The sequence below is a fragment of the Photinus pyralis genome, unplaced genomic scaffold (genome assembly GCF_008802855.1).
Source record: "Photinus pyralis isolate 1611_PpyrPB1 unplaced genomic scaffold, Ppyr1.3 Ppyr1.4_LG3a, whole genome shotgun sequence".
NCBI lineage: Eukaryota > Metazoa > Arthropoda > Insecta > Coleoptera > Lampyridae > Photinus > Photinus pyralis.
In genome coordinates, this window is record NW_022170509.1 from 14,470,992 (window position 1) to 14,490,546 (window position 19,555).

Here is a 19,555-nt window from a genome sequence, read left to right on the forward strand (position 1 = left end):
ATTTGTTAGTGCGTCAGTTTGTTGAATAGAGCAATTCTAACCGAATGATAAGGACTATTTAACTTAAAGCAATTTTATTAAAATTTTATTTACATTTAATTTGTTTAATCGATCGCTTGTTGCGTTGTATGTGGTATTCTGGCCCTGAGTGGCTGTTTTTCTTTGAGCTGATTGAATTATCTTTCATGTCGAATAAATTTGTTCATCTGTAAATGGTTTGTTTTGTGATTAACCGAGCTAAAATTACGACGCAGATTAGAGTTTTCAAGTTAAATTGTTCTATTTCGTAGGTACCCACATTTTTAATTACAGCAGGTGTAAAACTGGTAGCTTTTATCAAACAACATTATTGGGGATATTGAGTGTTTTCTTGCATCATAAAAGTACTTCACCCGCATACCTAAACCGAGCACCATGGATCGCCACCAAATTTATGAGAAATCTAGTAGAAAGTATCCAGTAATTTCTAGTAAAACTCCTGGGCAGATTTAAAAAAAAAGGTTTCCCAAAATTACTTAGATAGTTTTCGACAGAATTCATTCTACGATGTTTCCCATAAGACAAATTCTAAGAACGACTTTTGGATTTCTTGGGACTCAAAGAATATGTTTGTGAAGAGCAAGTTAGACAATGGAAACACTTGAACTGTTGAAGTAACAGAACCTGAGGCAAGAACACCAAAACACCACAAGAAAATTAAGCGTATGCGTTTCGACAGCAAACCTGTAATAAACAGCGGACGGTTTTTAGTTTTGTTCCCATTTAGTTACTCACTGTTGATGAAAGCTTTTCTGTCGAAACGCTTTGCGCTGTTCTTCTTTATTCGCTTCATTTTTTTTAGTTTCTACATAGAATAGAATATGGATTCTTTCCTAAAATTAAAAAAAAAAGATACATAGAAGCGCAAAGTTCCGCCAAGTTTCGGCTCAGGTCAGTGCAAAACCACCCTTTTCCGTTTTAAACCGCTGCCATGTCAGGGGTAATGGCAATGTGCATTATGATGTATACAGTCTCCCCGAAAAAAGGGCGGTCTCGAAGAAGATAAGGTGTCGATGACCAGTAAGCAAAAATTTGAGCGGGCGTATTTTTATTAGATAGATTATATTAATTATACGGTCCCGTTTTAATTAAAACCACTGGAAGATATGAATGAATTGCGACGATAGGTTGCTCTGTAAACATCCTACATTAGATAATTTTCAATGATACGTTGTTTAGGCTATGAGACATAAAACTGCACTGCTCTAAATTCCCTCTACGGATCCCAATCGATTTGGACAAAAGAATAAGCTAATCACGTTGTATAAAAGGCGAGTTTATTGCCATTTGATTGTGCAACTTTTTTGTATTGTACAAAGGGCTTTGTTTCATAACTTAATGGTACCCACAGGGCACAGTGGAATGGGGTTGTCTTTGTTTTAATAAAATCCACGTTTATAGTGACGAGAACTGAAAACCCTACGGGGTGTTCTCAAGGCAGAAAAGACAAAACACTTTCCAGGTTCAAACGTCCAAATAAAGGACTTTAAAAGACCTTTCAAACAAGCTATTACTCGATACCACCTGTCATTTAAAATTATTAAGGGAGGGGGTGAAGTATTTTTTGGTTGAAAAGGTGCCCCCCTTGACAAATCTTTTGATGTGTCTCGGCGTTTTTCGATAAATCCGGTGTGGGAAGTTTTCAAATGAACACTCTGTATATTGTATATATGTAACAAGCCAATGACCCCGTAGGGTTACACCGAGGTGGTCTGTCGCATTTTTAGTTCCGATTTAGGGGTTTATTCTATTTTCTGAGAGTCTATCCCTTACACTTCTACAGGTAAATATTTTGTGATTATCTACCCTGTATTTGTTCCCCAATTTTTATGTAAAGTGATAAATTTGTTCTTATAGTAAATTTTGTACTAAAATCACTTACTAAAATTCTTTGAAACCCATAATCACTCACCACCCCCGTATTCCTTCCTTAACTTTTTATTTTGCATTTCCATGAGTTCACCCCTTTCATCCAACAGGTACGCATTAGGAATATAATTAAATGTGTAGAACTCAATTTTTAGATAACTAATCAATCATATTTTTTAAAACAGCAACAATTGTGTAAGTAATTACAACCCATTTCCGGATTATGGGTCATTTGACATCTCGCTAAATTTTAAAACTTGTGGGGGCTGCAACCCTCAACATACAGTTAATGTTGCAAGATCCCCCACGATATAAAAGTCGACCCGTTATTGTTTGCCGGCATTTAGGGGGGTTCAAGTTACCTTTAGGACATCTTGTGTGAACTAGGATGGGCGTAATCGAATAGAATATCGGCTCGTGTGGCGCAGTTTAGTTGAAGCTGGACTGCGGTATTAAGGGTCCCTGGTTCGAATCCGAATTCGGGCATGGATATTTATAAATGTATAATGGGTTGGGTTGGTAGAGCAGCCTTGGCTGAAACCCCGCCCACTCAAAAATAAAGGCAAAATAAAATAAAAAATAAAGAAAAATAAATAACATCTCCTGGTTAGTATAAGACGCTCGGGGATGGCGCCCAGATGTCGCCGACCCCACATCTTGTAGCCCCGCCCCTAAAGTTGTTAATTACACGGCCGCTATAGGTACATGTGCACTCCTCGTGTTTTTACAAGCGTTCTTCTACGGGCTCGCATTTACTGCCAGCCAGTCAGCCAGCAAAAATGAGATTAAAAGCTACATTTTTGCAAATAAATTTGCAGTAATGCGCTAAACATAAACGATTTTAGTTCTTGATGTTGAAAATGGGAACGCCGTCCAGTTCATGTTTTCAATTGTGAGAACCAATAAATTGTCAGGTTATGTTTAAATTGAAGGTCAACGGTAAAGTACAATTCTTGCAAATTTAACCAGTTAATGTGTAAGGGTGTGTCAGACCTATGTGAAGCTAGCCCCGCCCACATGAAATAATTTGATAAAAATGTGTCGACAGTTAGTGCTACGTTAGTGCTCGAAGCTTAATGTTAGTGCTGCTATATAATATGAGAAAAATAAAAAAAACGTAGCGGGGCCAACTTCAACCTCAACTTTTATTTATCGAAATAACAAACGCAAACGGCGTTAGTGCTATGTTAGTCCTATTAAATGCCAGACAAACAGTGTTTCAAATTCTTTCGCTGTCCCTAAAAAAGTCAAGTGTGATGTTAGCCATGCCCATACATTTTTAATTAGATGAAACCACATGTGATTGTTAGTGCTAGGTTAGTGCTGTTTTATGCTCAAAAATTGCGATTCCAGCATTTCATCAAAAACAAAAAAAAACTAAAATGTTGTGTGAAGTTGGCCCCGCCTATGACTCGTTTTTAAACTAATCCGATCGTTAGTGCTACGTTAGTGCTCTTTTGTGCTCGAATATTGGGAGCCTAACGTTTTACCTTTCCAAGAAAAACGAAAGAAACTAAAATATTGTGTGAAATTGACCCCACCCATGACTCGTTTAAAAAAAAACTAATACGATCGTTAGTGCTACATTAGTGTTGTTTTGTGCTCAAAGATTAAATTCCAAAGTTTTTGGTTTCCAAGAAAAACAAAAAATTACTAAACTATTGTGATATTATACAAGGTGAATTTTTCCCAATTTTTAGTATAGGGATCTCATAAACCGTAAGAGATACAAGGTCGCTTAATAGGCAAAGAATTATAGAATTTTATGTAGATTATGCTCTCCTTCCTTTTTTTTAAACGAGTCATGGGCGGGGCCAACTTCACATACTTTAGTTTTTTTCGTTTTTCTTGGAAAGATGCTGGAATCCCAATTTTTGAGCACAAAATAGCACTAACCTAGCGCTAACATCACATGTGGTTTCATCTAATTAAAAATGTATTGGCGGGGCTAACTTCACATTTGACTTCTTTAGGAACAGCAAAAGAATTTGAGATACTGTTTGTCTGGCATTCAATAGCAGAATAGCACCAACACAGCACTAACGTCGTGTGCATTCGTTATTTAGATAAGTAAATAAAAGTTGAGTGTGAAATTGGCCCCACCCCGGTTTTTAAAATTTTTCTCGTATTACCTATGTAGCAGCACTAACGATAAGTTTCGAGCACTAAAAACCACTAACGTAGCACTAACTGTCGACACATTTTTATCAAATTATTTCATGTGGGGGGGGGGGGCAACTTCATAGTACGCATTTATGCATAAGGGAATTAATGATGAACTTTTGCGTACAAAATGTATGATCAAGGGCGGAGTAAAATTTTAATTAAACTAATAGTGAGAAAGGGTACTATTGCAATATTAGCTAAAAAATCAGTGATTAATTTGGAGACCTCTTGACTGTACAAATTAACTTCCTTTTTATGATGGCACGTTTGTCGATCGTTTCTCGTGGGTCGCGAAAATTCCATAATATAATAATTGCAGCCTACTATTATAGCTCAGAAATCCCCAGAAATCTCATGCAATCAAGCTAAGTAAACATATTATATATACAAAGTAAATGAATCGTATAATTTTTAGTGCCGTTTTGACTGCGATTTCGTTCATTTCTCGGCTCCAATATACACATTTTAGTGGAATGTTTTAGCAAAAACCACTGTCAGAAGAATTACTGTTTTCCACTTAAAGCCACAAAAACAAAATTATTCATTTCATGAAATTAGAAAGTTCGTTTCATCTTCGTGTGATTAAACAGATGAAACTTCATCCCGCGACTTTTAGATGCACCATTAATTTTAATGGGTGACTTGCTACTATTTTGATACCAAACTGAAACTAAGTTTTTCTTTTGAAAATTTAAAAGGAACGAGTTGTTGTGTGAGAAACCGCAGTTCCCGCGGTTTACCTGCACATAATAAAATATGGGAGATTTCCCTAGAAAATCTCATCTGTAATCATTTTGATATCCATTCTAATTTGATAATTAGTGGTGTATTTTGTTAGGAAACTTTTTTCAGATATAAAATAAAGTTCTCAGCATTTTTGGAGTTAAACTAGGAAGTAGGTACAATAGCTCTATCAAATCACATTCTAACATTGTGCTAATTAGTATTAATATACTATTGAAACTACGAGTACTTTCCATTTCATCAAACTAAAACTAAGGTGATTATGAGAAGACATCTTGAACGCGATGTAATCGCGAAACTTTATAACTATAGTAGCGTGTGTTGTGAAAATATCTATGAACTTAATAATCAAGTATTAATCGGAAACATCCTTTTCCATTTTATAAAGATTTCCGATCCACGACCTGAATTGGTAGTGCAGCAACATTTCTCGCGTCTCTATTTTACTAGGTGGTGTAACTAAGATAATTGAATGTGTGTTCTAACCTCTGTCCCCAATTCAAATTTGAATAATTTGTCGTTTATATATCGAAGATGGTAATTCAGGAAAGGTAGCTACATAAATTGATAAATTCGGAATTTGTCATTTTGTCCACAGATTATGCACCGCTGTGATAAAGGAAGAACGAATAGCCAGAACTTTGCTTTTAGTTTGGCCTAATGGTTTAATAAAAGTGAATCAGTAGCGTTCGAAGATAATTCGATTGTAAGAAGTTATAATGAGAGTACGTAGCGAAACGGAAGTTATGGTTTAATTCGATTTCGTTCATAATAATATTCAAAGTTAAATCATTTACTTACAATCGATTTACAAGAGCACGTCTCTGTAAATAAGTTATACCTTTTCAAGAAGAACAGACTATCTACTACCCATTTCCGGCCCTTCCGTCCGCAAAAGATTCCAGAATTCTGCAGTTCTAATTAGAGTTCCGAAAAATGTTAAAAGTCTGACATAGTGGGCTGCCATACAAATTAGAAGATATTGCAAGATTACTGAGATAGAAAATGAAGTGTAGAGATTCCCAAAAATCTAAAAACATTCCAATACATGCCGCAGTATATGAGACCCAAACTATAACCGGAATCGGGGAAAAAAAGTACAATACCGTGGTTCCCATGGTTTTACAAGAATCTTAAAGCGCAAAATTTAATTAATCTTGACACACTATAAGGAGTGACGTTACAAATGCATGGTGTTCTTCGTTTTTGGACAATGATTTAACTAAAAACCGAAGTTGTACACAGACGGACGAACAGAAAGTCCAAATGACCAAAAGTTGATCAGTTAGTTCCTTGCCATAGTTGCCACATGATGCTTGGTATATGCCTGGCGTAGCCACCTCTCCCAGAATTTAGTCAACAATCGTGGGGATATGTCCCTGATAGGTACTAACAGGGGGCACCTCCACCACTTTGTTGCCATTGCGCTGGGCCGCGACATATGCCAAACAATGTGGTGGATTTTGTGGATTGGGGAGGTTTGGGGGGGGGGAGCTTACTGGGTGTTATCCGACCCGAAAGGGTACGGCCACATTAGAGGGAATTCTGCGTCCTGGTGATGACCTCGCCCCCGGGCGTTCTGCTACTTTCCGCTGCCTCCATCCTTTTCTCATTTCCTTCCTTTTAGGTTCTCCCTTTCTTATTGTTGTCCTCTCCCTGCCTCTCTTTCTGTCTCCTCCTCCTCTGGGCTGCTTGTGCTTATATCTGATTCTTCCTTCACCTCCAGTACTCGTCTGCTTTCTTTCTTCATTTGGTGTTTGGCTCTGCTCCACTCTTCCCATCTTTCTATGGGAATCCCCGAGGCCTCCACCGTTTGGTCTATAGTGGTGTTCCATGTGAAATAGGGTCGGCCTACTTTCCTGTCTACTGAGTATGCTGCTTATGTACGCTCCCAGATATTTAATCTTGTGCTTCATGGTTATCTCCCTCGCGCCTATTGTGATCTTTCCTTCTTCCTTGTATTGAGTGTTGCTTCCTGGGTCTCTTATGATCATGTAGCTCTTTTCGTTGTTTATTTGTAGGCCTGCCATCTCCAGGTATACCTCGCTGGTTTGGGCGAAGTCCTCGAGATCTTCTTTCTTGTCCGGGATTACGACTAGGTCGTCCGCGTACGCCAATAGTGTCGGTAGTTGTAACTGGCCACCCGTACTGAAGTTCCTCACCACCCTCCTTGTTTGGTCTATGGGGTTGTCCAGTGCTATCGCGAAAAGGCTTGGGGAGAGCGGACATCCTTCTTTGATTCCTCTGGTTTCAGGTATACCTCGCTGGTTTGGACGAAACCCTCAATGTCTTTTAACTTATCTGCAATTACGAGTAAGTCGTCCGCGTACGTCAGTAGTGTCGGTAGCTGTAATTGGTCGCCTGTGCTGAAGTTTCCTCACCACCATCCTTGTTAGTTCTAAAGCGTGATCAAGTGCTATCGAAGAGCCTTGAGAAAAGTGGATATCCTTGTTTGATTCCCCTGGTTTTCTTTTGGTGCTCGGTGTTCTTCCCAAACCATTGTATACTAGTATACTCCCTTAGGCACGCGTTTATAACTCTATTTGGGCAGTCCCAGTAACGTCAGAGAGGTGACCATTGCTTCATGCTTCACTTGGTCGAAGGTCTTCGCTAAGTCTATCGCTAGGAGCGACATTTTCTAGAACATTTTGGTTCCTGCCCTCCAGTATTCGTCTATAACCCTCCTGGTCGTGAATATGTGGTCGTCCGTTGATCTGCCTTTTTTTAACGCTGCTTGGTATGCTGGTGTCTCGGGTGTGTGGCCCTCTAAGCATTGTAACAGGTTGGTTGCGTATATCTTGTAGCCCGCACTGCATAACGAGATTCTCCAGTAGTCGTCTGTTCCTTGTGGTGATCTGATTTTTGGGATGGGGATCTGCACTTTCTGTTGCCATTCCTTGGGGATCAATTTCCTAGTCCACACCTCTTGAATGAAATCGTGTAGGTCCTTTATTAGCCATTCTGAAGCGTATTGTAGTAATTCGGCCTGGACGCTATCCTGCCCTGGCATTTTCCCCTTTTTCAGTCTTCCTACTATCTCCATTATTTCTTCCAGCGTGGAGGGTGGTGGTAGTGGTCAGTAATCGTTCTCCTCCAATAGCTGGACCTGTACATCTTGTTCCTCCTTCAGAAACTTCTCCCATGCTGTCATTGGTACATATTTTTTGGTTCCTGCTTTTGTTTTTTGTATGTGCTTATACATTTGCGCGTTCCTCTCCATTGGGCTAAGCTTGGCGATGTTCATTGCAAACTCAGCGAATTCCTTAATCACATGCTGTTCACAGCCTCTGTTTTTCTCCTACCTGGCTTCCCTTAGTTCCTTTTTTGCATCATGTCTGTGCGGGTTTTGCCCAAACCTCTTCAGTGATCTTCTGTGGTTGTCCATGGCTTGCTTTCTGTTCGGAGACATGGGAGGCTTATCCCGTCCTAATGTTTTCCCTGCTGCTTCTATAAGCGTCTCGGCTATCCTGTTCCAAGATGGTCCCTCTTCCCCCTTTTGGTGCCTGATTCCATCCTGCTCCTTTCTGTACACCGCCCTTTTTTTCCCTTTCAGAAGTCTCACATCCAACCATTCAGTTTTCCCGCGCTGCTTCCTATTCTTTCCTTACTTTTCACTTTCTTCTCCTCCCCCTCCCTCTTACTTTCCCCCTTACCATCTTGTGGTCCGATCCTACTGAACTGGCCCATACTCCTACTGTGTTCATGATGCTTATTTTCTTTGACTTGGTTCTTACTATGTGGTCGCTCTGTGATTCAGAGTTCCCTCGTCTCCATGTTGTCAGCACCGTTTTGGATTTGCTGAATGTGTTTTCAACCCTCAGTCCATAGAGATATTAAAAAAAAACGCATACTTGTGTTGAAAAAACCAAAAGAAGTGAGGTTTTTCAAATGTTACAAAAGTTTGGGAGTTATCCTCCTTTAAGGATGATTTGGATGCGTTTACACCCTAGCTCGTAGCGAAAAGGGCATTCTCTGGTTCAATGACAGAATTATTTTTTTCTTTCGAAGCATAATAATCTGCACATCAAAGTAAATGGGAAAGTCGTTACGATTGCACTCTATGAACTAACACCAACGGAAATCCGGTCAATTTATGCACGATTTACTTTAAACCATTGCAAAAACCACGTTGGTTTTTGTACAAATATCGTGTATCGTTTCTCCTGAGGAGGATAGAACGAATGTTAAAAAGGGACACACGCCATTTTTGATAGGACCCTGATGTTTAAACCAGTAGATTTAATCCGATCTCACTTCCACTTTCGCAAAGTAACTAACCTGTTTCAACTTCCGAAGATTCCAAAGAATTTATTACACAAATTTTCATCAACACCTGATGTAAATCTTGGGCACCAAAAGGAAAAAAATCTGACATGAAGACTATCCGGATCGTACAATCGATTCGAATAAACATACAATTCATTGATTGACAATTTATTCTGAAACACAAAATCTCTGAAAGAAAGAAAGCTTACAAAGCTTGTTTGGACATATTATGACCCCGCACGCAGTTGGTCGACAATTAAATTTAAAAAAAGATTAAATTGCAGTTTTAATTCAAATAATCTGGTCTTGCAAGGCTTGCTTTGTAACACGGAATTATGTGACAAGAAGAGCTGAGAAAATTTTCTGGGGCTGTTCGGGCGGTAGAAACTTTTAACTTTTAATAGAACCTTAACCAAACAAAACTCGACAAAGTAGTCGTAATCGGACAACACGCGTTAGACTTCTCACTAAACCTTCGTGAACTTGCTTCTGGACACATTTATTATTAAATTGATCAAAATTAAAACACACGTCACCTTAATGACATTTTCTTGAGAAAATTTTGCTTTCTTTATCTGCAATGGTAACTATAAACAATCAATGGGATTTCTATAATGTAGAAATGTCAGCCAATATTAATACGTAAACTGTTTCTTTTAATGCGATTTTCAACTATATTGGAAGATTGAATGTCATACGGAGCTGGCTCGCGTAGTATAAATGTAAGAGTGTGTTACCGCATCTGTTATTACAAATTTTCTTTTGTTGCAGAAGAGTGGACAATTCTATTAAATTCGCAATACTAATCTTTTTATCCACGAGCCTATTACTAATTTCGTCCGGAACCATTGTTCTTTTGGGATTTCGATTAACGTTGGAAAACGACCACCTTTGCGTTACAACGCACTGTGTTAACACGGGTAAGTATCGGCTTTCTTATTTACTCTCTCGCTGCTAGATTCTTACATTTTTATATATACATAAAAATACAACGGTGCTTTTAGGTAGGTAGATACATTTTCGGCAAATTTGTAAAGGTGGTTTTGCAAATCATCATTGTAAGGTTACAAATCACGCATCGGACGACACATTTCAACAGATATGATTGATTGTATGCTGCTTGCACATGCATTAGTCCACAGTTGTCAATTATTTTCTTGACGCTATACATAACGCCATGTAACAGAAAATCAATGCGACGCGAAATGTATTATGTTACTTTTTCTATTTTGAAGCCTTATGTCACACATCCAAGGTGTAATCATAACTATACATATAAGACAATGTTTATTATTACGTAGTATGTGAGCTCTGCAAAACAGCTCCTATGTGCCATTAATAAAGTGTTTGCGACCAGTGCGCGGTCCTTAGTAAGATTTTACATTACTGAGTTTAATAAAAAAGTAAATTTATTCTCTGAGAGATTTTCCGCGATTAGTTAATCCGGGGAAATTTTAGAAGAGATTCGGTCGAGAACTACCAAAAAGTAATCACGAAATTTCGTCGAGAAATAACGTCCTAGTTTTCCAAGAGTCAAAGCTGGGGTTTGTTTTCGGGCATCAGAAAACCAATTTGTGATTAAGGGTAGTTTTATTGAATTGAAAATTTAAACCCAAGCTTTGTGAGTTTGCGGTTAAATGAACTAACATCCAGAAGCGAATTAATGTGAACGTGTCAGTCTTTTGTCCATACTAACGACATGGTCTAAAAAAGACGATAAAATACTCGAGCAGTTGGGTAAGCGAATTACAGTCGTGAAAAAATTATTATCGTATTAAATGAAAGACAAATCAAATAAGAACATTACGCCCAGAGATTACGAAGAAAAATTAGATATGTTTTTTCTTCAAGGTATCAATATCTAGCCATTTGTATTGCATGTATTTTTTCCATTCATGAATTAGAATTGGATTTGATACAAAAAAGGAGTTTCTCAGTGAAGGTTTTTGTTGCCGTAAACTGTTAGTCCGTGACCACAAAAATTGATTTAATTAGGTCTAGTGGAAACCATAAATAGGAAACCTTGTAAAGAGATCTCGACGGAACAGACAGACAGACAGACGACGGCTAATCGAGCACATAAGCGTTACCTCAACTTCGTTGTGTTACGCTCGAAAAGTGAACCTAGATCCCTCGGGTACACCACAAAACACTGACTTAAAGTAGGTATATAAACGGTCACATCAATTATATTATATAGCAGTCTCGAGTCTGATATTATCCTCCCATCCGCTGTTGGTAATAGAAATATTATTGTTGAAATAACATCCTTTAAGTTTGTTCCCTTGACGTATTCGTATTTGAAGACGGAAGTATAACCAAGTAGGTATAGGTGTCACCTGCACGACATAAATAGGTAGGTAATGCAATTGTGCGATGTTTGACATCAACTTAGGCTGTCACTCCCCGTATGCAAACAACTTTTGTTTACTTCGCGCACTTCTTAAATTAAAGTTTCTGTTACTAAAAAGAAGTTTGTAACTTTCTAGGGAAAGTTAAAACAACGTTTCGCTTAATATATACCTTTTTTAAAACACTATACTTTTTCTCTAACTGCAGCATCCATCACGATGTCATGCTTGTTGTTTTATAGTTCAAATCGACATGCGGTTTGTGGGATCAGGGCTGTTAAATTATGTTCAAAGTTGGTACTTTTCTTTAACATTCCACGAGGTGGAAAGGACCGAATTAACAAACTTTAATAAAACACATACGCGTTTCGAAAATAAAGATGTCATCATCAGCGAACATTTATTTCCACAATTACAATTACGCCTTAGTATAATCATGTATGGGCGATGGGCGTGCTTCTAATACACTAAATTTTACTAGAAAACGCCATCTTGATATCAATTCTAATATACAGGATGACCCAAATTGAAAGATCCACCCTGTAATAGCAGATACAGTCTTGATTCCATATACACATATTACCGATTACAGAATAACTACAAAAAACTCAAAACTACATCAGTATTTTAAGTTCGCCTTTGTCAATTTTACACAGAACACCTTTTTCACACCATATACTTTCAAATCCATTCACGTCTGGTTCCAAGATTTTGACAAAATGGGTAGTTGCTATTTTTCCTGTACCTGCTTTTGTAAGGAATACTGCAGCAGCCAATCTGTTTTTTGCCAATCTCCATGCAATTCCTTACCCAATGTCGTTCTGTTAAAAAATGTATTGCTTTGGAAACCTTCTAGCTTTCCGGAAAACTATAAAAAATAAAGGAAACTATCAAAAAATGTATGCCCATACCCAACTTCCCTTTAAACTTTTAAAGTGATTTTTCTAAAAATTTTAATGTGGATCCTTCAAATAAAAGCAAATTCCCGGCACACGTGAAAAATTACCTCGCACATTAGACTTTTTGATAAATGTTTACAATAGGTCCTTGGTATAAAAGGTCATTCAAAGTGTATATTTCAAAAATTGAATAGCGCATATACATACTTAAAGTAGGAACTGCAGGTTCCTTGAATGAATTCAATTGAAGGCAAAATTGAATTTTTCGTGATGTGGGCATGCGCACACCCAACTTTCTTATTTATAAAGAGATTTCTCTGAAGCATCAAATAAAAAAAATGAAAGCGCATGTAAAAAATGTTGGTCTAAGGCGCATTACGCATGGTATACCTAACACTATATGATATATAATATGTAACTAGGAGTTCGATCCTATCATGGGTTTGGGGTTCGATTTATTTTTTAAGTGTCGTTTAGGTATAACACCAACGGATTAATTTGCGCATTCACAAACTGCGCAATGTCAGCTTTCTTATTTATAGATATTTGTTAAATTTTAATCACAGATGCTTCTAGCAAAGACCAGCATATCTCATATTGTAAAAATCAGAGGTGCGCATGCGCATTCTGCGCAATGTCAATTTCCTTTATATATACAGATATTGTTTTGAGTGTGGCGCAGTTCAGTTCAAGCTGAACTGTGGTGCTAAGGGTCCCTGGTTCGAATCCGGGTTCCGGCATGAATATTTGTAAATGTATAGTGGGTTGGCTTGGTACCGACTCAACAATAAAGGCAAAATAAAATTTTTTTTAAAAATTCTAGCAAATGCTTCTTCTACTACAGGAAACATATCGCATATTTTAAACATCAGGTGTGAGCTTGCGTAGGCTTAATCAAAATTGATCAAAGTACACTGGGTGTTCAGATACTTATGGTAGTATATCCAAAGATAATTTATAGTGATAAATGATCCCTGTTTTCTAACAGCAATGGCGGTTCCGAAGTACCGTTCCGTAGCTAGGTTATGATAGGAAATACAGTGGCACCACGCTCAGAAAGTCCCTGACAGGGCGTGTCCGAGGGCGCTAGAAATTTAGACCGTACATTCTGATGCAAAATTTAAAAACACGAAGGGAATTAAATACCTTATCAGATCGTAGATCCAAGCTATATGCGTCTTGAAAAAGACGAGTTTTTATAAAACTGGAGACGGAAAACGTAAAAAAAAGCAAATACAAGAAGCAAAGTGTAAACTAAAATAACGTGAAAAGTCAACTGTCAAAACCGAATAATTAATAATTATGGCGCGGAATGTATCGCGTCGTTTTGCAGACTTTCTATTGGCCAGCCTGAATTATTTCAAAATTAGTTCGCATATTTTCCGGGGCTTTTCTGAGCATGGTGGCACTGTATACCAAGATGAGAGATGCATATCGTCATTCATACTATCAATATTTGCTTCTTGAAAAAGACAAATGTCACAATTATTAACATTTACTGTCAAAAAAAGTCCTAAATTCGTCAGTTGATAAGTGTTGTCAATACGCTCAATAGATAATCGCAGCTCTCTTGCGGAGCCACTAAGGCACCGTGGCGAAGACACCAGTTGCTTCCTTATAAATTTATCTCTGTAAGTATTTAATTAACCTCTTACAACGTTCCTTTATTACTTGTTGACTGAAAACGGGGGTTACAGCCTTGATAATGTCGATAATTCCGTTTATATCTTCACCTTTTTGAAACTTCCAAAAAGCTATTCGAACCTTTTGCATTATCCATTAAATCACAAAACGTTAAATAATCCAATGTCATCCGAAATGTTTCTACTTTCTTCATAGTTTTCAGTTACGGGTGCTGATGATCCTACTTTGAGTTTTTTTAAGCAGGTTTTGAAGTGTGTATGCATTTCTTGGTTTTACGAAGGGTTCTACTTGGCATTGAGACTTTCTTCTTCTTCATCGAAATTGGAAAGTGGGGCGTTACTGACCTAGGTGTTGAAGTTAGGTGAGGTCGTTTATTAGATTTGCGGTAACCTGTATATTGGGCTCAAATCTTATGCATTTAGATGCGAAGTAACCCATCTCTTTGCATTTATAGCACTTAACCTTTTCAGACAAAAAAATCTTCAATACTCAAACACGATGGAGGATGGAAAATCTAACTCGTCCTAGGATTCACATGCTATGAATATTTGATGTCGAAAGCTGTACAGATGAAGATAACCCTCTACCCCAATACCGGCACCAATGAACGACATATGCGGTAGTAACACGTTCTATTACGAAATGGGAAATACAGGGCGAAACATTGGATAATATAATTCTTTCTGCGGGCAGAATCAACTTTCTAGTTGGCACAAAAATCTGATTTATGTTACTACTCCCCTCCCCCTTATTTTCAATAAACTATTGAACTAATTCCTTTGTTGTAGAAATCTTATTGTTGCTCATTCTCGAAGCAAAAATGATGTTTTTGGGGCCTATGACTTTACCTGTGGCAATTGCCATCGATTGCAGGAAAAATTGCTGTGTGATTTTTCTTCGGAGACGCCGCTCCAGTGACAACATTGGAAAAAGGCTGTGATTTATCGTTAGATACCTGTTTGATTAAATTTTCCTGGGCCACCTGCTGGTAATATTATCCTGAGTATTTCAACTTTTTTCTCCAAGTTTGTTGTAATTATTCCTATCTCAAAATCGATCACGTTGCGGCACTTCAAAATTTGGCACAAAATCCGTGGGGCCGTTGGCTCGGAAAATTGTGGGTCCGTTAACTTGCCCGTCGTATTATTTTAAAATGAATGCGCTCGTTATGCGCTCATATGCGCCACCGATAATAACTCTTGTGCCATTATCGTTTTCTAGAAATCCAAAAATACATTTGGGAGGGGCCAAGTGAACGTAGTCCTCCCCCCGTGCGTATTGTGTCGCTTGTAACTTGGTCAACCTAATACATTTGGTTATTCGCTCAATTGCGCCACTTGAATTAAAGCTAGCGCCATTGCGGTTATGCCGTGACAAATTTTCAAAAAGTGGGGGGGGGGCCAACTTAACGTTTTTAAAAGTTACTTTGTTTTTAATATCTTTTCATACGAAATTTATCTTTGCGCCATTCTTGTTTTTTGGTTATCCTTAAATATATTTGAGAGGGGCCAAGTGAACGGAACCCCCATAACGCATTTTGCTACCGGTATTTGTGCCGCTCTGGTTATGCGCTCAATTGCGCCACTTGAATTAAAGCTAGCGCCATTACGGTAAACCATAAAAAAATTTTTGAAGTGGGGGGGGGGGCTAACTTAACGTTTTCAAAAGTTACGTTTTTTAACATGTTTTTTCTACTACATCGTACCTTTCATCATGCGCCAAAATGCTAAACAAAAATCTTTGCGTCATTATAGTGTTTCAGAAACACTGTATAGTATACAATGTCCAAGATAAAGATGTCTATCATGGGAATCTCGGAAACCATAAAAGATACGACGACGGTCAAATTAGCGGAACGTTGTGCAATGAAAGAGTTATTATCACACTTTAACGTAAACCAGAAAAAGCCGATTACTTTTGAAGATATACCAGAAAAACCGATATTTACGCCGATTTCGTTTTACATTTTTTTGATGTTATTTGAACAGGTATAAAAAATAAAAAAACATTTTCTCGTGGCCACTTTTTCAGCTCTACAAGACACCGTAGGAGATTTTCAATACAACGTCTCGTTTCAGTATCAACTTTACAAACAAAGTTCCTGCAAAATGAAAAATGTGTCCGATAGGTATTTTCGCACAATTAGGACTTTGTGCGCGGGTGCGGAAGTAAAGAGAATCTGGTTATCTTGAAAGCATCATAATAGCTCTTTAATTGCGCAATTTTTCCTTAATTTAACCAGCGTCATATCTTGCATAGTTTCGGATGTGTATATCTTGGACACTGTGTATACTGCAAAGGGGTCTTAAAAGGCGCAAACATGTCTGCTTACGGCTCATTTGAGCGCATTGTGAAAGGTACAAGGTAGTGCAAAAAAGCATGTTCAAACGGAACTTTTGGAAACGCGAAGTTAGTCCCTTTTTGAAAATTTGTCATGACTAACAGTGACTGCGCTAGCTTTAATTCAATTGGTGCAATTAAGCGTATAACCAGATGGCATAGATACCGATAAAATGCATAGTGGCGGCAGGGAGGGGTGGGGGGGTGATGTATCCTTAACCCCTCTCAAATGCATTTTCGTATTTTTTAAAATTAGATAATGGTGCAAAAATTATCATCGGTGTGCGCATGTGAGCACATTACTTTATACAGTCCTGTGACTATGTCATCTCTAGGGGGGGGGGGGGGTAAATTACAATTAACAGACGATCAAATCAAAATATAAGACAAACATTCATCGTCTTAATAATATCTTGGACTTCTCCTTACTTTTACTCGAGGTGCGTACATACAAAATTTCATTTAAATATCTTAACAAATACAAAAATTGGATTGCGCATGCGCAATATTTTTTTTCATCTTCAAAGTTGCTTGAGGTTATGAAATATTTACTAACACAGAAAACCGGGCATTTATATGTTCTTTGTAACAAGAATTTATTATAAAAAATACCTTCTTTGAAGGTTCGCGCAGTTTTTGGGCTGTAACTTTTTGGCCCGTTAGTCTACGTAACTGAAAAACAAAAGCGACCTTTCTTATATTCTTAAGAACACGTGTACCAATTTTCAAAGCGACCGGACGTTTCTAAACAAAGTTATCGTGTACAGGCAAACGGACAGACATACAGCAGTACAAAATTATAAACGGTCTCGATGATCGTTAATACATGAACCACATTGCGTAATGTAGTAATTCCCAATGACTGTTGATTTTGATGCCTAAATCGTGGGTTTCTTGCATTGCGTGAACTGTGAATTTACAACTGTCCAAAACGGTCCCCGGTAATGCCTTTTAAAAAGGGAACTGGAAGATAGAACGCAAAACATTTTGATATTTTAAGCCATTGCAGAGGAATTACAATTAATCTCGAATAAAGGTGGGTGGAAACTACGGCCTGTGTCGTTCCGTAGCTTAGCTACGTAAAGTATATACTCGTATATGAACCATTTTTGTGGTGACTGGTTTTACGACTACAAGTGGAGGGCAAGCAGAGAATAAAATCTTCCTCTTTTTATATGATTTATGCAGTTGTAGATCCATTGCTTTATAACGAAAACTATTTGTCACGTATTGAGGAGTAGGCGTTAATATCCAGGGCCTATTCGTACTTTTATACAAGCGGAAAGGTAGCATCTGCGTGAAGTTCTTCACTTCTGGCGTTATTATTATAAGGAGAGAAATAGGGTGCTACTTCATCCAATTTTCTAATTAAATTTACTTTCACTTGCAAACACAATTCACGTTTTCTATGAAAAATCCTTCATGCCGACTTGTATACGGCATGTACGGTCAAACAGATTAAATGCCATTTCAGCTCGTAGATTTTTAGGAGACGAATTTCAATTTCCTTCGTTTTTCCGAACGGAAATGCGCATGTTGTTTTCTTTCTTCATGCTTCAGTACATACAAATAACCCATTTAGGAATATAAATAGGAAATTTAGTGGATGTGTAACTAGTAAATGATTAGAGATTTAATTAGAATGGTCGAGATATATGTCCACGCAAATTTGTAACCAAATCATACACTGGGGGTTTATATCAAATAATCACATCCCAACATCAGCAAATTTCTTAAACAGAAACACGTTGATTCCTGCGAATTGCTAATGTTTTAGGTCTCGCAATAACGAATCGTACTTCGTTAGTCAAGCTCAGAAATGTCGGAATGTTAAAGCATTAAACAGAGGTTAAGTAAAAAAAGGTACAGACCAAAATGATTATATTGCCAATTCAACCTTCCAATAAAAGCGGACAAGCTTAACATGGCGTAAATATATATATAGAACGCCCATCTATGTAATAGTCGCAAAGTGACAACAGACTCCCTAGCACAGTTTAATTTGCACGTTTTGGCCACTTGAACTCTGTTAACAATACAAATGTTACCACATAATTAAGTTTCCAGGGTTTCTCCTTAATCTTCACGTTTCAAGGGGTTTACTTTGGTTTATATTACGTACCTACTCGTAGTTTTAAATTTACCTTTTTATCGATATTGCTGGCAAACGGCTGCTTATTTAGAGTGCCAATATTTGAACATCAATCTAAACTGCGTGTCCACACATGTAGCATCAAATATATATTCGGTGTAATAATATTTCCCTATTGATTCATGTAGTGCTTTACATCGCACCCTACTTGATTAACCGAATCACGTCTAATCAATAAACTGTACCTAATCAGCAATATTAGCATCAATTAGCGAGTATTACAGATTCATAAGCCATTGTTTTAATAACCTAATTTTAATTAACAATTAAGCGGTAAATGCCCATTGCTGTGCGGGTGCGTTACAATCAGACAATTATTGTAGTTGACGTGCCAAACAAGGAATCTCAGATTCGCCGTGTATTATTGAACAAACATTAACATTTAAAATGGACACAGATTACAAAAGGAACACATTTCTACAAAAGCTATGAAGAACCACATAAGAAGAACGTACAGTACAATACTAAAGCCACGAAAAGAGAATAATTTACTTACAATTTCAATACAGGGTGTTATAAAACCACGAGCAACAACGGGGGTCACAGGTCACTGCCACCTAGCATACAGATTAGGGAGTAGCAATGTCCAGAACCACTATGATAGCGTGGTGAGTGCAGAAAACTAGATAGGGGAGGTAGAAGAAGAAACACGAGTGCTAGAGGAATACAAGGAAGCGAGAGGAGCCGCAGTCCCCAACGAATACAGTCTGAGCATGCTGTCGGAAAAGAGTGCCTCACAGGGGAGAAGGAAAAACCAGGATAGAAGCCAGGATACAAAAGGAGACAGCAGGATGAGGGTAGCCACGTGGAACGTGCAAGGGGCAAGCGAACCAAGGAAAAAGGAGCTAATTGACGATGAATTAAGAAAACAAGGAATAGATGTAGCCAGTCTACAAGAAACCAAACTAGCAAGTGAGCGACAAGGAACTACGACTGATGGAAGAAAGAGAGAACCGGCAGGGGTGCGGCAATTGTAATCAAGAAGCACCGAGGCATTGAGGTGGAGAAATGTGAAGAAAAAAGCGAGAGTATATCACGAAAAACAGTAGGAAGTAAAGGACAAGGAGCAAAGCGGGAGAACCGAA

General features: G+C 38.0%; 1 protein-coding gene across 2 annotated transcripts in view; it reads left to right on the forward strand.

The window, feature by feature from the left end:
• Positions 1 to 19,555, forward strand: part of LOC116166224 (neprilysin-4-like) — a 95,270-nt gene that overhangs the window by 12,930 nt on the left and 62,785 nt on the right. For both annotated transcript variants that reach the window (XM_031481089.1, XM_031481090.1), the window contains exon 3: positions 9,856 to 10,004. In XM_031481089.1, coding sequence (XP_031336949.1) covers positions 9,856 to 10,004 — 149 coding nt within the window. The remainder of the gene's footprint in view (positions 1 to 9,855; positions 10,005 to 19,555) is intronic.